General features: G+C 39.8%; 2 protein-coding genes across 6 annotated transcripts in view; one reads left to right on the forward strand and one right to left on the reverse strand.

Moving 5' to 3' along the window:
* On the forward strand, positions 1–4,287 carry LOC111323528 (double-stranded RNA-specific editase 1). Its single transcript, XM_022926906.2, has 2 exons — positions 1–1,471; positions 2,566–4,287. The coding sequence occupies exons 1-2, from the start codon at positions 1–3 to the stop codon at positions 3,204–3,206; spliced, it is 2,112 nt and encodes a 703-aa protein (XP_022782641.2). The 3' UTR covers positions 3,207–4,287.
* LOC111323527 (transient receptor potential cation channel subfamily M member-like 2) overlaps positions 4,132–23,862 on the reverse strand; it is a 26,106-nt gene continuing 6,375 nt past the window's right edge. For 2 of the 5 annotated variants that reach the window (XM_022926905.2, XM_088739885.1), the window contains 32 exons: positions 22,029–22,117; positions 21,567–21,735; positions 20,996–21,194; positions 20,467–20,612; positions 19,632–19,830; positions 18,893–19,055; positions 17,782–17,920; positions 17,294–17,372; positions 16,610–16,710; positions 15,932–16,066; positions 15,722–15,766; positions 15,124–15,289; positions 14,075–14,300; positions 13,463–13,688; positions 13,010–13,298; positions 12,697–12,809; positions 12,469–12,621; positions 11,753–12,001; positions 11,077–11,263; positions 10,712–10,835; positions 10,237–10,427; positions 9,196–9,328; positions 8,423–8,648; positions 8,209–8,236; positions 7,687–7,820; positions 7,210–7,298; positions 6,788–6,895; positions 6,305–6,391; positions 5,869–5,971; positions 5,477–5,620; positions 5,276–5,389; positions 4,132–4,941 (listed from right to left, as the gene is read on the reverse strand). In XM_022926905.2, the coding sequence (XP_022782640.2) occupies positions 4,825–4,941; positions 5,276–5,389; positions 5,477–5,620; positions 5,869–5,971; positions 6,305–6,391; positions 6,788–6,895; positions 7,210–7,298; positions 7,687–7,820; positions 8,209–8,236; positions 8,423–8,648; positions 9,196–9,328; positions 10,237–10,427; positions 10,712–10,835; positions 11,077–11,263; positions 11,753–12,001; positions 12,469–12,621; positions 12,697–12,809; positions 13,010–13,298; positions 13,463–13,688; positions 14,075–14,300; positions 15,124–15,289; positions 15,722–15,766; positions 15,932–16,066; positions 16,610–16,710; positions 17,294–17,372; positions 17,782–17,920; positions 18,893–19,055; positions 19,632–19,830; positions 20,467–20,612; positions 20,996–21,194; positions 21,567–21,735; positions 22,029–22,117 (4,671 nt within the window). In that variant the 3' untranslated portion in view covers positions 4,132–4,824. Of the gene's footprint in view, positions 4,942–5,275; positions 5,390–5,476; positions 5,621–5,868; positions 5,972–6,304; positions 6,392–6,787; positions 6,896–7,209; positions 7,299–7,686; positions 7,821–8,208; positions 8,237–8,422; positions 8,649–9,195; positions 9,329–10,236; positions 10,428–10,711; positions 10,836–11,076; positions 11,264–11,752; positions 12,002–12,464; positions 12,622–12,696; positions 12,810–13,009; positions 13,299–13,462; positions 13,689–14,074; positions 14,301–15,123; positions 15,290–15,721; positions 15,767–15,931; positions 16,067–16,609; positions 16,711–17,293; positions 17,373–17,781; positions 17,921–18,892; positions 19,056–19,631; positions 19,831–20,466; positions 20,613–20,995; positions 21,195–21,566; positions 21,736–22,028; positions 22,118–22,974; positions 23,092–23,862 lie in introns of those variants that run through there. The other 3 variants (XM_088739888.1, XM_088739887.1, XM_088739886.1) reach the window with 3 other exon arrangements.

Raw genomic sequence — 23,862 nt, forward strand, 5'->3', positions numbered from 1 at the left:
ATGTCTCGAACTAAAATGGCGGAAACGGCAGTTGATTTCGAAGCAGAAGTGAGTGCAACAAAAAGCGAACAAGTCGCGGTCATTCCTGGATTGGGAGACTTACCAGTCTCTAATAATCAAGTGTTAAAAGGTAAAAATCAGTCAGGAGACGAAAATAGTCACACACTGCCGTGTGAAGACAGTGATGACCCCATGCGAGCTGGAGACAAACCGGACGCTTGTTTGCCGCCGCCAGCGAAGAAGAGAAGGCGATCGACAAAGCGGAAAAGCGACTCTCTTGGGGCAAGTGAGGCGAAAAATCCTTTGATGCAACTGAACGAAATACGACCTGGTCTTACGTATGATATCACTGTTAAAGACGGTCAGACACATTGCCCTGTGTTCTTCGTTTCTGTGAATGTTGATGGAAATACCTTCGAGGGACAAGGCTCAAGTAAACAGAAAGCGAAGCACAATGCAGCCGAGAACGTGTTAAAGTCTTTTATTACTCAGATCCGTTCACCCGCTCATCAGTTGGTCACGGGAACTCGCGACGTTACCACAGACTTTACTTCCGATAATACTGGATCACTTCTGAACATATTTGGTAATGGCGATCAGCCGATGGAGGATGAAGTTGTAAGTGAGAATCCAGGTGAATTTGGAGTTCCTCCAAAGGGTGTCACGAAAACTCCAAAGGTGCAAACTGAAGCCGGAAAGCATCCAGTTTCGCTTTTAAATGAGTTTCACCCGGGGCTTAGTTATGAATTTCTCGGTGAAGAAGGAGAACAAAATGCGAAGCAATTCAAATTTAAAGTCACAATCAACGGCCAAGATTTCCTAGGACACGGTAGCAGTAAAAAGAAAGGCAAGGCCAATGTTGCATCTAAGGCACTTTTTGCATTGTACAACATCCGCACCTTTTATGCATTTGGCCAATCAGAAGCAAGGCTGCAACCTGTGTACTTAGAACCTCCACCATCAGCTCAACTGGAGCAGGTTGCCGCAGATCTGATTGCTGATGCTGTTCTGGCCAAATTTCAGAGTCTGCAGCCAACAGCAGGGGAACCAATTAGACGCAAAGTTTTGGCTAGCATCGTTATGACAAGTCGAGGTGAAAGTGAACAAAAATTCGAGGTCATTAGCATGGGAACTGGTACCAAGTTTATAAGTGGAGAGTACATCAGTGACCAGGGACTTGCAGTGAATGATTGCCATGGGGAAATAATTGCTAGAAGATCCTTCGTGCGATTTTTGTACTCACAGCTTGAGTTGTGTGCAGAGGGATATGAAGAAGAGTCCATATTTGAGAAGAAAAAGAGTGGATTCTTTGGTGTGAGAGAGAATGTGGAGTTCCACTTGTACATCAATACATCGCCATGTGGTGACGCTCGTGTTTTTTCTCCACATGAGCCGATCATGGGTGAATCTGATAAGCATCCTGGAAGAAAAAAAAGAGGACTTTTAAGAGTAAAGCTTGAAAATGGAGAAGGTAATGTTTCTTCACATTATTTTGGTAGTGATCTTGAGTGTAAAAGTCAAGGAGTGGGTCATTAACTCTCTAACTCCCATGAGTGACTAAGACAGAATTTCTCCTTACAATATCAATTGATACAATACCAACAGACAAGCGATGAGAATAAAGAAGTTGATTTAGTTGATAAAACAACAATTCTCAAATGACTTTGAGAATTGGTAGTGGCATCATGGCAATTACCGCCTCCCGGTTAGCTCAATGGATAGAGCGCTGGACTGTTGTGCGGGAGGTCGAGGGTTCGAGCCCCGGCCGGACCAACACTTAGGGTCTTAAAATAATTGAGAAGAATTTGCTGCCTTTCTATAACATCAAGAATTGGTTAGATATTCTAGTCTTCTCGGATAGGGACGAATAAATGGAGGTCCCGTCTCCTGCAGGGTTGGGGTAGGAGACGTTAATTTCCCACACACGAGATTACTGTGTGATGGATGTCCTCCCCTGGGGTGGGATGGGTGGGATATTGGGCGCACTTAATTTGGAGCCTCGCTCTGTTGTGCGACCCTCACCACACTCTGGTGAAAGTGATTAAATAAATCATGGGAGTGAAAGGTTAAGTGTCCCTTAACACAACTGCTGTGCTGTTTCAGTTGCTGAGATATTTTTCCTCTCCTCCTTATCCATGAAAATGATGAGAAAATTTGAGTTGTTGACTGAAAGTTAACAGTGTCAGGGAAGTGAATTGTTGCAACAAAAGTAGTTTGTGGACTTTTCTCTGGCAATTATGACAATTTTGAGCTTGCCAGAGATGGAATTTCACTGAACTTGCAGCTAATAGAAAAACTTAAGTTTTTTTTTTTTTTTATGTCACATGGATGATGTTGGGCTCAAAAAGGGCAAAAACATTCTCATTTCTTTTTAGATGTGGTTTGTAGTGAATATTCAATAATTTTGTTTTGAAATTTTTTGTAACATAAGATATGTAGTTTTTCATCTTATGAATAAAAAACACTATTATTATTATTACTATTGTTATTATTCAGGTGCTAGTGAAATCAAATAAATGTATTACTATTTTTCCATTTGGTAAACTGTTTATTTTACCTTGTCAGGCACTATTCCTGCAATGAAAGCTGACACAACCATCCAAACTTGGGATGGTGTCCTTCAAGGCGAGAGGCTTCGCACCATGTCATGTTCGGACAAAGTCTGTCGTTGGAATGTACTTGGGGTGCAAGGGGCACTACTCAGTCACTTTCTCGAACCAATATATCTACAGTCAGTTGTTCTCGGTAGCTTGTACCATTACGAGCACATGTCAAGAGCCATGTATCATCGTCTTGGTGATCTAGAAGGGTTGCCTCCTCTCTTCAAACAGAATCGTCCACTCATGAATGGAACAAGTACCCCAGAGCCGCGCATGACAGTGAAGTCGCCAAACATTAGTGTCAATTGGAGTGAAGGAGACCAGGGATTTGAAATTGTAAATGCTACAAAAGGAGTGATTGGAGATGGACAGGCGGTGTCAAGGCTTTGTAAACAAAGTTTGTTCAAACGTTTCATTGTGTTGTGGAAGAAACTAAGACCAGGAATTACAGGGCCATTGTCATACCATGGTGCCAAAGCAGCAGCTGGTCCGTATCAAGCAGCTAAAATGATTGTGATGAAAGGATTTGAAAGCCAGGGTCTTGGTACATGGATAAGGAAGCCTGTGGAACAAGATATGTTTGAACTGTCTGACGAGGATCTCTAAACTGAGAAGGTGGAGATCAAGTTGTTGGAAGTGTTTCAGAAAGGAAATATGTGTCTAGTAAAAGTAGGTACTTTTTGTGCAGAACATGGTATTTCTTGCCTAACATTTTCAAGTTTCTTCCCACAAGAAATTACTTTAACTTCAAAATGATTGTAGTTTGCACCCTACTGAGTCAGGTTTTACAGGGATTATGAACACAGCAGAAAAGAAAGTTTTTAGTGAGATCCCTTTTTAGATGTACTTATATGGAGCATTTGGTAAAGATCTCAGTCAAGGGACGTTATAGATATTATCAAGACTGTGAAGTTTCATTTTCATCTCTGTTTCATTAGAATGCCTTTTAATATTCCACATAAAGATCATACAACTTTTTGCAGGTGTAAATTTTGTCATCCTTCTTGAAAAGAAGTTGCATATAGGCAGTCCTTTGTATAGTCATTTAAGATTCTAAGAAAATTCCCAGTAAATTAAGTATGTTCACACAGCTTATAGTGATCTAAGCATTTTGTTTCTAAATATCTTTTTCAATGTCTTTCATGTTTGTAGACAATGTAAACTAAGAAACTTGGTCCAAAGGGTCCAATAAATTTTAGCTATGTATAAAACAAGGAAGAACTGGACGTTTACTTAGTTGGATGGCAAACTGTTGTCTCCTGTTTTTTGTTTGTTTGTTTTTTTAAATTTACTTACCTTTCTCAAAATATTTTTCACTGGCATTAATTTGAGGTTGTTGATTACTTATGGACCAGCTATTAAATGGTTGAGATGCACAGAAACTTATTAAATTGAAAAAAAAAAAGGATTCAATTGTAATTACCTTCTCTATCTAATTTTTCGCTTCCTATTTCCTCCCTGTTCATGCCTTTTGAGCATGGTACTAAAGAAATGAAATAATGAAGATTCATACAAAGTGAACAGAAACATCTGAAATACTAAAGTTGGGTTTTTATTCAGTACACTTCAGTAAGAACATTTATTTACAAAATGTTAACAATTAGTGAGAAGTCCAACCAACAGGAGGGCCAAGTACTGAGGACTCACTGTCCCTCCTTCTTCTTCTTCTTCTCCCCCCCCCCCCCCCTCCACACACACACACACACTACTTGAACCCCCTTACGATCAAGACAGGTTTATCTTAGGAAGTGAGTAAATTTGGTCAAGAGAAGGATGGAGAAAAGACTGAGAAATACTTTTAAAATTGTGTGTTGGAAAGAAAAATTGAATAATTTATCCAAGAACACTCACTGGTGAATGCATTTCATACAAAAATAAATTAAAGTGAACCTACATTTTGTAAGACCGAATACATAATTGAAATTCATGAAAAAAGAGTGTGTTTGGAAATTAACCTCTTTTCAATTCAATTTGTCAATAAACAGAAAATTGGCTTCTTGCCCTTCTAAGGTTTGTGACAATTTGATCAGGAACTAGATTGCTTTACAATTACAGCCAAACATTGAGAATTGTCTTGAGTAGTGATGCTGTAGGAAACTATTACAAATACTTTATAGGTCCAACTACCATTCACAAAATACATGACGAATAAATAACCTCTTTCACCCAAGTGTGAAAGGAAACCTCAAAACTAAGCCCTTTTTTTACCCTTTGGCGTTTGATTTTAAAATGCAGCGTTTCTCATTTTGGAGACTTTTTCCAGTATAGACACGTGACTTGCAAAAAGAGGAATATTGCCGCTGACTCTCTGCCACCGCACTGCGGCCGCATCGTCTCCGGCCTGTGAATGTAAATGAAATCATTTTCAAAATGGCAAAGAAGTGGTTTCATTGAGAGGATTTGGAGCGTGGAGGGGGGGTGGGGGGCGAGCTCATTTCCCAAACAGCAGCTGGTCAGTCGAGTATTCATGTATCAGGACAATAAGAATGAGGCAACCGATGTATGGTAGGGAAAACTTTTCGACCGAACTCGGTCGAAGTTGGTTTAAAAAATAACGAAGGTTTTAGATGAGTCCAGGATAGAAATTCCCCGTACAAAACGAGAGTGAATAGCCTTCCCTAACCCCTCCCTATCCTTCCTAATCTCCTGGATGTTCCGATGTAAAAACAACTCACTTGTAACTTGAATTCGCTGAATATTTCTCCAGTGTCGTCGTGGAAATTGACGGCCACTGTCTCCATCCAAGCGTTGTCCGTGTTTCTGGGATCATCAACGTAACCTTTATACACCTGGAAACACAAAAAAGGTTAGTTGTTGCTATGGCCTGAAACGTATCTTTCTCTAATAGTAAAGGGTAAATAAAATCATCGAGTCACCTCAACTCCGTTATGAAAGAGTCTGTCGATTTGCCGGCTGATTTTCTCTCTTTCCGCGTCTGTAACACTGAGCTTTGCCATAGCCTCTTCTCCAAACTCCGCCTTTAGAACCTGAGTCACGACTTGCCCCGGTTCGACCATACCCTGAAAGGAAAAAAAATGAATGGATGCATTAACGAAGGAAGGAACGAACGAATTAGTGCACGAACAGACGAAAGGACGAACCAACAAACAAACGACTGACCGATCGACCGACCTAACGATCGGTGTGAGTGATCCGAGAGGGGGAAGATGTACTGAAAAGTGCGATTATTAATAGAAAGTAAAAATCAAAAACCATACAACAACAACAACTTCTTAAAGCTACTTGAGAAAAAAAGCCCTGAACTCACCCCTGGTATTGCCCACTGACTATTGTCCTTCCTTTGAATTGCAACAAACTCAAGAACTTTTTTCCCTCCGTCTAACAAGACACCGCCACTGGTTCGCTTCCACCTAATAAATATCAAAGAAAAAAAACACATATGTAATTGCCCTACAAAGAAAAAGCAAAATAACAACGAAGCTTCTAATTGCGGTGGAAAAGAACAAACTTGTAAGATCGTAGAGCTCAAGAGTGTAAAGACGGGGGGAGGAACTCCCACAAACACGTGACGAAAATATTTCAGAAAGTCATGCACAGAAACTCCAACTAGTGACATGGGCGTGGTTGGCTGCCTCACAACGTCAACACTAGCCTTCCTTTACCAATATCCAACATTTATTTGTGGCAAGATACTGTTTCCGTTAGAATTATAGATATGTATAACACCATTGTCTTTTCATTACCGTGTGACAATAGGATCAGCGGCGTGATTGGGACCGAATCGTCCCAGGAGTCCTCTTCCTGTGATGCCGGTGCGGCCCATAGGATTACTGGTGAGAGGGAAAAACAGGTATCAATTTACGGCGTCTTTCCACCAATAAAACGGCAAGTTTCACTGTCTTGCTCCGTTGGTGCATTACCTACCCGTTCGACAAGACCTGAATTTTTCTTCCATACTATTTTGCAAAATTGGAGTGCACATAAAAGTCAAACTGACCATTCCGGAAGGAATGCCTTCCCTCTTGTCACGCTACCATACAAAACTGGAATGTTTTCACGTAGCTAACTCATCGAAAAATTCTATAACCCATTTGACCCACCCTAGTGAGACTGCTGAATGATCAATCGCGCTAGAAAGGTGTCGTACAGCGATGTCACAGGTTACCCAGCAACCAGTTGAAAGTGAATATCTCACAACATAAAAACACTTTCGCATATATACATACAGCGGTAGTCCGTCTTTCACTCGGTAGGATCCCATGTGACTAGCACGGTTTACTTTGTATTCATCGTCGAGCCTGTTGTAGGCCAGCGGTGGACGAGCTGAGGGATGCCTAAAATGAACAACATAAATGACTAATATAACTAACCATGGTAACATATAAAACACAACACCACATGAACTCATGGGACGTGTGTGACCAGAAGCTTGGTGCTCAACAATGCACCCTTTTACACTAGTTAATATTTTTATTTTTTTATTTGCTGTACGATGGGAAAATCTTCTATGAAAAATGACCCTGAGGTGAAAAAATGGATTAAATAACAATTCAAACTTAGTTGGGTGTGGTTGTCTCTCTGTCATAAACTATCACGTTGACCAATCACAACGCATGTTATATTGATGCCTTGGTATAAAGCAACTTACATGCTCATTAAGTCGTCATCAGCCCACGAAGGTTTCTTCAGAACAACGGGGGCGGTATAATTTACGGGACTGTAATCTGGGAAGTCCACCTTCAAATAAAATCGTGTATTACTTAAATATACAAAAACAATGAACAGGAAAATCACAACTTCAGGTGGACCATAATGGTTTGTAAGGAGTAAAACAGTGACCATACAATACCGGCTAACACCACGCGAAAATTCTAGCGCGGAGACACAATCACCTTCAAGAAGCGGAACACGCGTCATCAGCAAGAAGCGCGGGAAAACATACGCGTCGACCAAAAGCGGTAATGTCAACAACGAAAAAAGCGGGAAAATGCAGTTGGGCACTGGGGCATTAAAACTTGTACTTTTAACAGCCCTTTTGGACAGTAGAAATCATTAGACAAAATGTGTTTGGCGCGGGAGAACGCAGGGGCGGAAAACATCAACTGTAAGAAGAATAGTCACTCACTTCCCAGAGCACTTTGTCATCCGGAACCTGAAATCTCTTCACAGTGGATACCGGGTAGGGTGTTGCGCGTGCCTTATCATGGATGAACGCTGGAGCTACAGGACGAAGATCAAGAATGTTGGCGGGCGCAGGTTCTAGAATGAAAAATATCAAAATCATCTATTTTGACCATAGACTCAACAACCTAGTCATAAGAGGCAAATATTTTATCACAAATCTTAAAAGTTTCTCGTGATCTTCGACAACTAACTAAAGCAAAAACCTAGATTTTCCGGTCTTTTTTCTATGGGTTGATAGTTAGCAAATGAGTCAGCCAATTAAAACGCGGGATTTACAGTATAGACGTTTTGCACAGCAGCCATGTTGGATGGCAGGAACAATAGATTATTTTTCCCATGGGAAAAAAATTTCTTTCTTATGCAAAATATTTTCATTGTTCCTGCCATGCAGCATGGCTGCCATGCAAAACCTCTATAATGCTGATAAGTCTGTTTATAGTACTAAAAAATTGCATCCACTCACGTGATGACGGCACGAAGGACGTCTGGACCTAAAAATATGAAAAATATTGTGAGTATACCTTCAACTCGGCATAGTTTTAGAATTATAAATCTGAATTAGCTCCATGGGAATAAAGGAAATTATCGCCAAGATGAAGAAGCTCCAGATTGTTAAAAGAACCTCTTAGTCATTACTACAGGGAACGGAAAGAGAACAGTATGAAAAAAAAAAACACCTTTTGATTATGAACCAAATCCACCAACGTCTCCATCGTTTCTAATATCGATGCCACGTTGCCCTCCATTCGTGCCAGTCTCCGCTCTAAAGCACCAGTGTCACGCGTAGGTGGTCTAAAATCCAAATTTGGCTGAGCAACTCCGGGAGCGCCCTCAGAGTCCACTGTACTTGTGTCCAGCACACTTTCCATTATACGGTCAAGCTTGACAGTTGCGTCATTTACCCTGTTAGAACAAACATGGGCAAGAAGAGAGGGATGTCGAAAAGTTTTCACGAGCGTAGGACAAACATAATAAAAATCTGAGTTTGAATCTCGAACCTTCCGAACTTGCTTTCAAATACTCTAATCAGCTGATCTTGAGGAAGTTCTATGGTGGGCTAAGACCAACAGGTTCATATGTATCAAGCATCCAGGATGACACAGTGGCAAAATGAGTGCGCATGCTCGGCGGATTTGGCGCGGTCGAGGAGCGTTTAGTGATTCTTGCGTGAATGAATTTCGTTGGGAACGAAGAGATCATCGTTTTAGACTTTTTGAACTGTCATTGATGTGAACCAAGTGGACAATTTAATGGAGCTTGTTCTGATGGAGAAGTCTAAAGGCTAAGCAGCTTTCTTTTAATTATACTTCATCGTCAGCTGTTTTCAATGAAATTAACAGACTGGAAGATCGACTGTTTTGGAAGTCGTGCAACATTTCTTCAAATCAACTCCTTGAGTAAATTAGAATCTTTCTGAGAATTGCTATGTTCATCACACAACACCACACACCTGTCCCCTAGTGTACAGACTCTTTTTTCCAATGTGTTTTTCTCCTCTGTTCGTTTCGTGTGAAGGAAATACTCCGCTCCTTGAAACTCCCAGTTCTCAAGTTGTTCCTTCTCGTAATCACTTAATTTAATTTCTGCAAATAAAAAGGAAAATGCTTATTTTGTACTTTCGAAGAGACGCTCACAGATTGGAGCCAGTATTCCCCGATGAAAAAACAATTTTGTGTATTGTTATTCTAGACACTTTAAGCTTTTGAACTTGTTTCTTTCAACAATATCTTTCTTTCTGGAAACTGACTCTTGCCATCAAGCTTTAGATGAACATTTTAGTTTCAGTCTAAGGATCAAAATATAAAACTGTCGAAATACAATTTTGGCTTAGAGTTTCTCATGTGAACTGTTTTCGGTGAATGGGGAAGTTGGACATGAGCCTTTTGGCACGGGTTAAACTAAATGACTACCCAAACACATTTTTCTATTACTCAGTTGTTTAGTACATAATGTTGTTAACGTTGGAGTGCTTAGGTCTAGTGAAATATTTTCGTTTAGCGAAAGTTACTTTTCTGCCTGAAAACCCGATAATCACGCCAGAGATAGATCCAAACCATAATATTACTTCCAAGATATGCTTGTTAATTCTTCCCCCCGAATCCCATACATTTCTTTATACATTAGTTACAAGAATATGAAGTTTGATGAGAAAACAACCTCTACTGGATAATTTGGATATATCAAGAAAGTTGAAATGGTAAATTGCCCACCGTAACGATTACAAAAGCTGAAGTTTCGAGCGTTAGCCCTTCGTTGGAGCGAATACTGGATAAGTTTAGGTATTCTCATTACATGTTTGCTGGATAATGACTGGATACTAAAGGGAGAAGTTATATATTAGTGAACTACTCCTTGCTTCCATTTTAGTTCACATTAGCTCACAGCTGAGTTGTCAGATATTCGCTGCACCCCGAACCAAAATTCAGTTGTCGCTCAGTTATAGATATCAGACTCAGCTACTAAAATGTCAGACCCGTCGGTAAATACGTACTCATAGAGCTGACCGCGGGAGGATTTCCACAGCGGCACAGCCGCCATATCCACCTGATGAATATCAAGACGTGAGAGATGAAGATCAAAGGAGGGAAGATCAGCGGTCTTCCGTGATATTCTGCGATCAGTTCATATCGCTGGAACTTCCATACTTTGTCTGAATCTTCTTGCACTCTCTCGAAGGTATAACTTAGAACGAACGAAAAGGAAATTCATCAAAGGTTGAATGGTTAAGCCGCACAAGGTTAGAGCCTTCGAAAAACCAAAAGCAAAGTAATCACAGGTGGTAACTCAAATCATAGTTAGTAGAGATCTCCCTCTACTAACTATGCTCAAACATACGCAAAAAGACAAAACACCCACATAACCAAGAGAAATACGAGTTTTTTAGTATACTGTGGATTCTCACCAAAAGAAAACCATCCAGAGGCTATAAAATACTATTACAAAAGCATGGAAAGAATTTAAATTACCTGAAAATGGCGATGAGAAGATTAAGTAGAAGAACATTCGTGAACAACATGTAGCCAGCTAAGAGTGCTGGTGATAGCCATTTAGCAGTGGGATGAACCTCGAAATACTCTGCTGGCTTTTGACCTGAAAACACACACACACACACACACACACAAAAAAAACAAAAACAGAAAGTTCAAAGCTTTGCTTGAATCATACTCACCCTTTGTTAGATCTTATAAAGTTTTATCCAATCACAGCTAGCCTACGAGGAGGCTGATGAAATTACATATTCCATAACCTGTTTGCTAGATAACATATCCATATCGTAAAGGAAAAGTTACATTTTAATCACATAGGGAAGTAAGAGGAATAATTCAGCTACCTGAAATTTCTTCGAGAAAGAGTTCTCCATACATCTGCCAGTAAGGTAAGTCCAGTATTCCACGGATCACCTGATCCCAGGTCTTTGAGAACGGTCCGGGGCCTGGGAATGTCACCGCTTGCAGTGCGATTCCATAGGCGATAATAAATATGGCCAAAATTATTACAAACTGCTTCAGATCCTCAAGCTTTGAAAAAAAAGAAAAAAAAAAGAGATGTATTTCAAAAATACTAACTTTGCAATAACACAAAGCAGAACTAAGAGTTAACCGCAAATAACGTAAAGGGGCTTTTAGGGCCCTTAACTAAGAATATCTTTTCGGTACATATCGCGGTTGTTGAACACAATTGAAGAAAATTTTCGAATGGTCAAGTTATAAACCTCCTATCAACCGAGCTCGAGGTTTGTACTGTAAGTTACGAACCGCGTTTTCCGCTCGGATTTGTGGCCAAAGCGCGAAAAACGACGTTTCGTAATTTACAATACGGACAGAGAAATCGAGGTCAGTAAGATATCGATTATATCGCTAGGTTAAAAAAAAAATTGGGGAAGTCTTCTTTGTAAATAAACTTTTGAATTTTGCAAGCCGCATAATGAAATACGGCCCACTAAATTGACTAGTCGAAGAGCACGTAGCCCATCTCCATGGAAACAGAAAAACGTCACACGGTCTTACCATTTTCCTAATCATGACAAGTTTAGGACCGAGCTGTCTGTTGACAGACACGATCTGAAGGGAACGCACGATAAACACTATGATATTCAGCGAAAGAGTGATCCGAGCAGCTTCATAGGTTGAATCGAAAAAACGCAAACAAGCTGCCACCACAAAAGCCAGGAGCGCGAATGTGTCGACGCGATTCCAGGTGTCGCTGAAATAAACTCTGAGCTTGTCACCAAAAGTTTTCGGTTGTTGAGCCGCTAGCTGAGAAAGAGAAAAGAAAAAAGAATCAGCTTAAGATTAAAATCAGTACATTTTGGAGAGAAACTTCGCAAGGGAGAAATTCAACATGCTCTTTTGCGCCCTTTAGAAACCAAGAAAGGTTCTAGCAGTTTTGACCCCCCCCCCCCCCAAGTAGCCCAACAAGACATTCGTCAAGTTTTCTTGAGAAACTCCGGCAGTAGTGAGCCACAGGTCGACCTGTCAGTTTGCTGGTACCCATATACACTCCTGAGTAGAGAAAGGCATTGCGAACGAAAAGGTGAAATACCTAAGAACACAATAAGACTTTGACCGAAGTACAGCAAAATAAACATTCGGCCATCTCATCTCTTCACGTGATACCATCGATTAAACACCACGCTAGCCTATCATGTGACTTCAGTGTGTGACTTGACCACGTGACATAATTCTTGTCATGATCACGTGATACCACTTATCATGTCACCCACCTGTCTAATTTCTTCCATTATGATAGTAAAGATCCAGAAGTAAAGAATGAATTCCACCACACTTAATCCCCCGAAAGTCTTGGACGAGTCAAAAGGCGGGAAGTACATAGTGATGACGTAACCATAGAGGAATATGAAGGCTACGTAAGACACCTGCAAATGTAACATCAGATGGATGAATAACTTTCAAAGCTGGGATATGTTAAAGAGCGATGCGTAAAAACTTACCAAATTCCCCATAAACTTGGTGAACGGTGCAGAATAGAATGATGTGATTCTGTCATAAACAGTCATGTCTTTCGATCGCATCATATGTTCCATAGAATGATCTTCTTGAAGCTCTGAAAAAAAAAAATCAATGTTAAAATGAGATGAGAAAATATCAGTTGCATTCTATCGAATGACTGAGGACGTCCTTTTCAATGCTCTTCACGGAAGAATAAATATACGAGATCCTTGATAAAGTTCTCAATTCTCACAATGGAATCAAAAGATTCGTACAGAGATTTCTAAGGAGAATCAATATTCAAAGGTTCTTTACCTGGAATATATTCCACTATCTCTTGAACAATGTCTTCCCCTGTATCTTCCCCTTCTCCTACTTTAGATTCTTCGTCGATGTTGATTTTGGGATTTCCGTTTCTGACAGTTTCAACCTTTTGTAGCTCGACTGTTTCTTCTGTTATACTGGATCTCCTCACATTCTTCATACTCTTGGTGTACAATCCCTTCTGCGACAGACGAGCTGCGGCCTCCCTTTCGTGCTGCTCATCCGGGACAAAGTAAATCAGCGGGAAAATCAGGAACGGACAGAACGTGCAAAGAATGATCTGAGGAACAAAACAGATCAACGTCAACAAAGGGTTACAAAAACTAATGACAAAAAAGTAAATCAATCAATCAAAAATATATATAAATGAAAATAAGTTTCCAAAGCTTTACAGTCCTCCTATTGTTCATGCGCGTCTAAACTTATTCTACCCCTTCCCCCTACCTTCCACCACTTAGTGTTCATGGCCATCGCTCCCATCCAGAGTCGGGTGAGTAGCACTTGACAGCTTGTATGTGCAATGAAATTCTGATCTTCGGCAATGACAGCCAGATCAAGCGCTGTCAGATTACCAAAATTATCCAGTTCTTTAACCAGCAGGGTCTGGGAAAGAGTTTCGTTCTCTTCGTAACATTCTTGAAGTACGCCTATGGCGTGTTGTTCAAAATCACTGCAAGAGAGTAAACAGTGGTGCTCAGAACATCAAAAATGCTTGAAAAAAAGTTGATATTCACAAAAAGAGAATGAACAATTTCAAAGCCTTCGCAAAGACTGTCAAGACGGTAAAAATTATCGACAAATCTCGACCATTTGTGTCTGAAAACTGTCTTTTTGTCACACAATAGTTTGTCACGTATCAGACAATTTCCCAGCATAATACAACCTTATGTCAGTACGCATATTCTCTATTCTGTTTTCTACACATTCCATATGGTACTGACGAAGAGAATTTGTTTAAAAATCAAACGCTTCATTCGTTGATGATACTGTTGAGAGAAATTTGTTGTAAGCCACTCTGGTTAAGAGTGCAAGACATGCAAAGAGTACAATACTCACTTCGCCACCTCCAGCAGCTCTGGGCTGATGTCAGTGATGGTATCATCAGCACGCGCCTTTTCCGCCATGGATTTCAGAAGACGCGTTGCCATGAGCGCGGTTGCGATCTGTTCTCGGCCCATGCTCCACATGAGCTTAGCCATATCTTTGCGGTTACTAAGCACCGCCCAGATAAATACGTCACGATACGGTGTCCTCAGTGGGTCGATTCTGTGAAGAGGATTGCCTGGAAGAAAAAAAGCAAAAAAACAAAAAACAAAAAAAATATGTCGCATCTTATCAAAGTCGCGCAGTTATTTGGACACTACACATACTACCGAAACAGGTAGACTGTTTTTTCGGATACGCGCGAAACAGTTGCCGCTAGAGCGAAACATATTTGAATTAGCCCACGTGATCTATCCCTGACGTCTAAAACGTAGGCCTACGTGATCGCATTCCTTCACATTGCTGAGAATCAAACGATGGAGGGCTTTTCTATAAACAAAACAGAAAGGTCTTATATCCGTGATAAAAGAGTAGACTATAGCCTAAGATGTGTGATAATCAATTCGATTTTAGCTAAAAAGAAATATTATAGAACACTTTTAGCTGGATCACGTTGTATTACTAAACAAAAGCGGATAAACGACGACAGGCAGCAAAAGCGCGGGAAAAGAAATGCGAAGGAGTGCAATCACGTGCGTTTGCCTTTTAAGCTAACATCTTTTTAGTCATGTGACCAAAAACGATCACCTTTGTCGCTAACGGCAACTGTTACGCACGTCTCCTGAAAAAAAGTCTACCTGTTTCAGTAGTAACACCTTTGCGTTACGTGACAACAGCGAAGGAGACTCGTTGAAAAACAAACCATACTTTTTTTAAATGAATAAAAGCGTGCGAGGTAACCCATTTATTTTACAAATCAAGTTTCTTCAACTAAAAATGATATTAGCGAATGACAAGACTATAACTCATAATAATAGACAAAAATAATAACTACGATATTGATTCTTGAGATGATAACTACAAAATTGATAGAGAGCTTAGTTCTGACATGTTTAACTTACACACAATAGCTGGCTGGCTGATTTTGTGACTTTTCCCCCTTTCTTCATGAAGTGAAGTCATATAACGTGGGTCCCGAAGGTAAAGGCAATGATAAGAATCGCCCATCAAGTTTTCTATCACCTCGCCAACAACACTCAGGTTTAAGGCTGTAATACTCTTTTTATTCTGAAAAAAAAAAAAATCGGTTAGGCTTCTTTTTCATCTCTCTCACACTCTCTGAAAAATAAATTCGCCACTTCTAGAAAGCGCGGGAAAACATGCAACCGCGGTCAGCACAGGAAATCATGAGATCGATGACGAGCGCAAAAAAACAGGACGTGCTGGGAAAACACGTCGATATTATGTCGATGGATGCAAGTGTAGAAAGGGACTACCAGGTGCCATTCAGATGGAGTGTCTATCTAACAAAGTTTTTGAGACAGAGTTTTCAAAAAGAGGTATGTCTTTTAAATGCTTTCCTAGAAATTACTTAAAGCGGGTAAAAATGTTACCGATCAAAAGTGCACGAAACGTGCAACTCTAAGCAGTAAATTGGAAAATATATATCGAGGACTGGCTACAACATAACTTTTCATAATTGGGGGGGATCGTACACACCATTTCTTTTTGAACCAGAGGCTTGATGACGCTGTTGCTTGGGACCTGTAAATTAAAAGAGAATTCAAGTTCGACATCAGCAAACGAGGGATTTCGAAAACATGCAAGAAAAATAAATACATTTTTAAGGTGTTTAATTTCGCTTAAAACTCAAATCCAAATATCGTACTCGAAGTCAAAGTCGTCATGAGGCAATCTCCACTTACTCACCCCAGCATACAACTGACATAATATCTGCGGTGTAAGGAATTCCATCATACTGAGGCCATTCTGCAGGAACAGTTCTACAAATCCCGGCTTATCATCGAGCAAAGCGGCCAGCATAGGATCGGTCAGTCCCTCCGTCTACAGAAACAGAGCAACAGCAATAATTTTCTTATAATTCAAGCGGCCTGTGAATGTTTTCATTGCAAAACATTAGACGAAAATTTCCCGTATGAGGGCGGTTGGCGATTGGGTAAGGATGGCTGGAAAAAACCTTACATCCCCGCAAGATGAGTAGCCTAGCCAATCAGTAGCTGGGAACTAAGCGTGCACAACAGCCATTGCATTTTGGCGTATTCAGGCGAGCGAGAGCGAACTTGAAGGCAAGTGCGAGGTGAGTGCAAAGTCCTGGTCACATACGAAAGGACGAGCGCAAGAAAAAAGGCGCGTTATTTCGCTTTTTTTGGCACCCTTCATCTCGTGTTTAATTCGCGCGCCCCTTAATCTCGCTTTACACAAGCCTCCACTCGCCTGAAAAACGCAAAAAAAAAAAAAAATGGAATATTACACCTTCTCCAAAGTTTGTTGGAAGTTTGTCAAGCTTTACATGTATTCATTCGCGACAGAAGAGAAGAGAAGAGAAGAGAAGAGAAGGCGAATTACTTGTGAAAACATAAAACTTACCGTCCAACGTTTGTCATCGGTGAAAATCTCACTTTTGGCAACATCAATCCGATTCCAGGCCAGAGCTAAATTTAGCTGCATCAAAGGAGCGGAACTGTTGGCTAACAGAGATACGAGAATAACATCGATGTTAAGAGGTTTAACTGGTTCTCTCGGACAGCCCGGCGCAAATTTTATAACACAAAAAACCATCTTCTGGTTTCTACAACACAGTAAAGTGCGTTATCCAACACTACATAACGACGCAGCCAGGGCTCGGACCCAGACCTCCCGACCCGGAGTCCAGCGCGCTGACTATTAAGCCAGTGCATCTTCAACCAGGCTCGAAGCGGCTTTAGACTATTGAGCCATCCTGTTCAAACCGCTCCCTTTACAACAGCCCTAGATATTTCACATCGACACACAATTAATCTCTTTTAAAGTGTCACACAATCACGCTTTAAATCAGTCATATAAGTGACGCATTTTTCTCTCTATGTAAATCTCTGTTTCTTCTCCCTATAACTAACACTAACTGATCTATCCAACCTTTCTCTTTGTCTAGAGCTTGGCTGCCTGTCATGTTTTATGATCCACCTTTATAAATAATAATAATAAAAAGATTGAAAAGACAACTTTCAAAAAGGTCGAGAAATCTAAAACAGGGAACCAAGACCTAAATGGAAAACTACACTATTACCATACCTTTTAAGAGGGCTTTTAAAATTGCAAGATCAATGTCTTGAGATATGTTGGTCTCGTGATCCAGTCGGTAAATAGAGATCTAGAAAAAAAACAAATAATTTACCGTGCAACAATAGAACCTCTTGTCAAAGACCAGAGAATCATTTCATTTTTAAAACAGTACTAAAGTTTCCTCGCTGAGTTAGTTTCCAAGAGAAAGAGTTCAGTATAAGATGTGAAGTAAAAACTTAACAAAGCGCGAAAAATGGCAGGAATTTCAACCTCACTATTGGAAGATATTTCATAAGTACGTTAGTTTCTAATCACAAAAAATAACATTTCTTCAGTTGTTGTCATCTCCGATAAATACTCTTGATTGAAGAAAAAGAAACAGGAACAGAAACTGAAAAGGAATAATTTTACCATTTTCAATGATTCCGCCTGAAGAATGTGAAAAAGACTGCAACATTAGATGCCAAAAAAAAAGGAAACAAAGACAGAGAACATACCATCTTATCGTCTTCAAGTACTTCTTCAATCATCTTGTAATGTTCTTTGACTTCTTGTTCCTTCATAAATGGAAACACTTCCGCCACCTTAGCTCGTATCTTGTTTTCATACAGGGGATCGATGATAAATTTCCCTTCACTGAAGATATATAAAGAAATGAAAAACCGCGTGGAAGATGGTCTCAATAGTGGCAATCCAAACAAAACAAAAAAAAAAAGCAGAAGTGGAATCATGCAAAGAGCTTCGAGCGCGAGAAACATGTTACGGCTGCCATAAGAGGACAAATTGAGTTCGGTCCAATCGCGTAAAAACACAAAACTCATATAAAACGTGGGAAATTACCGCAACCGGACTAAGCACGAGAAATTAAGTCACTAATAATAATAATAATATAGATCAATTTCTATAGCGCATTTCCATGTAAATGCTCTAATGCGCTTTACAACACTGTGCGGGGGACTTTTCCAGACTGCCGGCGGCAGTTTACAATTAATAAAGGAGAAATTTTTACAGATGCCCCCTCCCCCCCTTCCCAGTAAACAGGCCAGACCACATCACAGTAGTCTCGTGATGTGGGTTCTTTAACGTCCCTTGCCGAAATTAACTAATTGATAGGTGCAGGAGACGGGACCTCCGGCTTTACGTCCTATCCGAGAAGACGAAGCAATGTGAGTGAAGCGTCTTGCTTAAGGACACAACGTCAAGCCCCAGCCAGGACTTGAACCCGGGCCATCTGACCTAGAGTCCAGCGCACTGACCACTGGACTACTCACGCCTCACTACTGCCTTACGCAAGAAAATGAGATCAGTCCAAACGCGTAAAATCACAAAAACCTATTTTTAGCACTGGATATTACGCAACAGACACCAACTCAGGAAAACATGTTACAGACATACGGGGGAAAATTGCATTACCCACAGACACGTAAAAGAAACAACCAATAATATGCGCGGGAAATCACGCATCCGGCGCCAAGGGCGGGAAAACTTGTCACTGGTACCATGCGCGGGAAAAAGTTCGACTGATCATGACGAAAACATTGACCTGAATACTCTATTTGGATCACAAACCAAAGAATTGAGCCAAAATTGCGGGTTATAAGTTCTCACCTTTTAATGGTGTGACTGTACGCATACGCCACCACATCTGCTGCACGACCACTTCCATCAATCACAACAGCTGGGATTTTCTTCTTGATCAACTCGCACATTGTACGAACAGTGTTTGGTCCACCTTCCAGAACTAACAAGACCACAGGGACACCAATGGCACCTTGCAAATAATTGACAATAGATTTTTATCATTGTAAACATGGTGAAATTCAGACGCCATTTTCAGACTGTATTTGTCTTTGTGTCAATAGTGAATGTAACTTTTTTGTGTTTTTTTTTTACCTGAATTTTTTCTTCATTCACTCCTAACATGTAAATGTTTTTTTCCTTACAAAAACCAACTTCTTTCACTTTTTGATATTCTATATTCAGCGTTCTATAGATATTCATATGAGCTATGCTGTGAGAATCTCCATGGTGCAACAAATGCAATTTTTTATCCAAAAAAGTATTCCGTTTCACGTATTCAAGCCCGTATGCCTGGAATCTACCAGGAAAACCAAAGAAAAGTATTTCAACCAATCACAACAAGCATAAGAAACACTGCGTATAAGCATGACAGGCCAAGGCGCCAAGCGCGGGAAAACGCGGGTGGCAAAGTCAAGAATGCCTCCATTTGATTGATCAAGAAGGTGGCACGAGGTTTTCAAGTCAATTGCAGAATAAGGCAACATAAAACCTACGCAGCCACACTCAAACTGATCTTAATTTCAGCGTGGTCGACATTTGAACCAACCTGCAGCAGACCTGGAGTCAGTTTTGACCTTCATTACAGCTTCCTCAAATCTAGAGCGCAGATTAATTTCCACACCGTACTTTCCTTCTGTCCCATTATCCACCAACAGGAAGTGCGAGTGATTTGAATCAAGCAAAGCCCCACTGGAGCCTGGGACCTGTTCCATTCGGTAGTGGGCCGGATATAGTCCATTTGTGCCCTACATAAAAAGAAGAAGAAAATGGTTATAATCTCTGATAGCTTCATTCCGAATAGTACTAGACGGAACTTTCTGAAGACCAGAGGTAAGGTTCACGCTAAGCGTGGTTTTCGATTCGAGATATTGGAAGGGTTCCAGATTCCGACGGGTTAGAATTTGCAAAGGGAAAGAATACACTAGGAGATAAAGCATCAAAAGTGTCAGGACTATTTCCGAGACATTTCCTTGAAAGTTGTCTGAGAAAATACACAATTTCAAACGTTTAAAATTCCATTACGTTGGCTCGTCGCTTAGTATTATAAATCTACGTTCCACGTTGATTGGTGTAAGGGAGAGCAAAGCTGGTGTACACTGAGTAAACAACATAGGAGCGTCGTTCCGTATAGCAGCAGTTGGTCGGCGGGAAAGAGAACCTTAGGCGATACAAGTGTCAACGTCTCCACTATATGTGCAACGACAGTTTTGGCGGGAAATGAACTGTGTAAGTTTTGGTGGGAAATGAACGGCGCGAGTTTCGAAAGAAAATTTCGCGCGTTATACGCTTGTAGTTATTATATATTCTTCAAAATAAACTCTCTTTACTTTTAGTTCTATCATAATCAGAGACTTGCGACCTTTGAAAGTAATTGTGCTCACCTTAGACGCTTTTAAAGAATCTTTTCTGTCCACAATGCCCCAAGTAGCGATGCCAATAACATTAACTTTGTCCTCGCTACCAAATGTGATTTCTTGTTCCTTCACGGCTTCACCCACATGCTTCATAACACCAGCATTGGTTCCACCTTTGGAAAAAAAGGTAAATCGCCTTAAATCTCACAATATCAGAAGAAATGTTTTTCGGTTGTATCACCGAAGTACCGACAGATCAGAACGTTAACACAAGTACACGACCTTGAGCGCGGAACTAACTTGGGAATGCAGTGGTTTCACTTCACCACGCTTCCTGATTGATTTAGAGAACACGCGCCAACCTTTCAACCAATCAGATGCAAACAAAACTAAATCACAGAAGTTTTCCTGCTCTTTAGGTTTCTTTGAGTTCTCACTGGTTCCTTGTGACATTGTTCTTCGCTCTGATTGGCTGGTGTGATTCTCTTCGTTTTACTCTGTCAAAGCTCTGTCTGGACAATACACACAGTAACAATGTACTAAAAAAGGCACAAACCTGTTATAATCCAAGCACTCGTCGACTTCGCTGCTTTGATCAGACCTCTTCTGAACACTTCTTTTAACCTGGGTTTGAGAACGAAACTCTTGGCACCCCCCGTCACAGAAATAACCAGATTGGGGATTTCAAGATCCCATCTCTCAAGCATCAACTTTAGGATGAGCTGAACATCAGTGTCATGTGACACGCGGACGTACTTTGGGAAAAAAAATTAGAGACTCGTGATTAGGTTCTTGTACTTCAGCAAAGGAAAAAGGAGAAAGTCTCCCACTACGCGTAATGTAAGTTTACACAGAGAGGGAGGAGTTCTGGAATATTCAATGGAGGTTTCCATATCTATAGGATAGCTTTTTCCATCAACTTGCTGGTAATACACACTTTCCTCAAAAACACTGGATGATGCAGGTCCCCCTCCCATATGACAGAAAGGAAATATATATTACACAGTGTGACTTACTGATGGAACATGGAACATAATGGTAACACTGTTGTACCCTTCCTCCCTAATAAAAATTAGTTGTTACAAATGCCCCCCCCCCCCCGCCCAACCAGGTCTGTAATGACTTACTGGAGAACGTTTATTCTGACTGCCTGTCCCAACGAAGTCGATCTCTCCGTATGCATCAGTGGGCATTTGCCGTGTGCAGCTTTCTGGGGTCCATTGATTACCACTGTATTCTCTGGTCACATTTAGATCGTGTTGCTGCCTAGTTCTACCACACATACACATAGGATTCCTAACAACAACAATAACAAAAAGATATATTATCTTACAATGTGAATTAAATTCTGTTTCATTCAGAACTGTTTTACTCTTCTCTCTAAATGGCAAACACCAGTAAACCAGCAGACATTCCTCTCTTCCTCGACATATTTGGAGATAAAATATTTACGAAAGTTGGATTTTAAATACAACTGGATTTTAAATCATTCCACCCTGAAATTATTAAGGGTGGAATAATGCAAACGGGCCTTGACATCTTACAAACAACAAAGGTAAAAAAAAGGAATATTCTACTAAAGTACGTACTCTTCTGAGCGAGTCTTCTTTGCATCTTTCACAATTTTGATGCACTCTCGACCTTTAAAATGTTTAGCAATCCATGACTTCTTGCTTTTCTACAAAAATGTAAAAAGACAGGAAATGTCAAGAAAGCAGCATGTAGTGATACAAGAAGTTGCTTTTGGTTTTAATGCAGGAAATATTCCTACAAATGTCTTGTTTCATGGTCTCACACCATCCAAACAGTTTTTTGCAGCACTCTAACTTGCTACTCATTACAACTCCAATACATTATTATTCAAATGAATGACAAGAACTAAAAATCTTAGCAATTTGAGGGGGTGTTATCTTGATAAAATACCAAATTCTCCCATCTAATTTACCAGGAAATGTATGGCAGAAGAGAGGGGAGAATCACTACTCATATCTTATCATATCTTCAAAGTTTAAGGGGTTGAATTATTTTAAAATACATTAGTCGGAAGGGATTGTGAGAATTGGACCCATGGGTAATGACTTCTCTAGCAATTCATTCTCTAAAGTGACAACTGTTAGCTATCTCACTATTATCTAGTGTAATTAAAAAAAATCAATTCTTTAAAAAGCCTCTGTCATCAAAATCTGTCAGAAAAAAAATATGACACTTTGTGAATTAAATAAATAACACACTCTAAAAAACTCTAAAGGAAGAATTGTGAAAGCTAAAAGCCAAAAAAAGTACTCAAAGATTAATCATCATGATGTATATCCTCAAATCACTAAATGATCTTTGATGTCATTGTGCTGGTTACTTCTCTGTACTTAAAACTGAGAAAAGTTTCTGATCTATGAATTCACAAATGCAAAATTGAACATCATTGTTTGTGCTTAAACTTTTCACACAAGTTTTTAAATTATTGAAAATTTGCAAATCATCTCGACATTTTAAATTCCTGTCTTGACTTTGGCTAAGAATAATTCAGTATAAACTTACAGTATTTGCAAATCCACTTACTGAGTTTCGACCAAACCTCTTTAGAGAAACTGTGCTATCATGTTTGTCAAGCTCATAGAGAGTTGTAAATGACTCTTTCATGTTAAAAATACAAAGTTTCTTCACAGCTTTAACAAAAGTACCAAACCATAATAACACAAATTCTGTGAAGAATTTTGTTGTGTTTCACTTGCTCCACCTTCAAAACAGATGTGTTCCACTAACTTTAACCAACTTAAATAGAATCCACACAATTCTTAAAAATTGCTATTGTTGAAAATTCTTGAAGCATGAGAAAAAGACATAAACATTGAGTTAAGATAAGCATCCAAATAGAACTTTTTAAATTTGCATATCAAAGCTAAAAAAGTTAATTTATTCAAAATCTCATGGAGAAACTCGGCCAGAGGGAGATGTGTCCTTGGTCCATTTATAAAAACAAATGAATATCAAACAGTACAAACTTTCTTTCTTTTACTGAAATATATTGAAAGAGGGAAATCTTTATCTGGAGAATAAAAAAAGAAGTTTTTGATTCAACCACATTTAAAAAAATTCATCAAATGAAAGTTGTCTTGAAAAACATCTGCTCCCGGAAAACTTAGTTGTCAAAAGCTAGGTCACACACACATTCACAAAGTCTAAAAAAGAAACTTACAACAATACAGTCCACAAAACATAAAGTTATCTATACTATTCCAATAGCCGCAATATCTGCAGAACTAGTTTAACTTATTTTTAAAATTTTTATTGATCTGATTTGTTTGTTTGTGCTAACTTTCAGTTGGATTTTAGAAGTTCATTCCTAGAACATTTTTCATGTTTAATTTATTAACCATGGTAATTCACTCTCTACCAAAACTTTCATTATTGAATCTCCACTTGAAA

This window comes from Stylophora pistillata, chromosome 12 (genome assembly GCF_964205215.1).
Source record: "Stylophora pistillata chromosome 12, jaStyPist1.2, whole genome shotgun sequence".
Lineage (NCBI taxonomy): Eukaryota > Metazoa > Cnidaria > Anthozoa > Scleractinia > Pocilloporidae > Stylophora > Stylophora pistillata.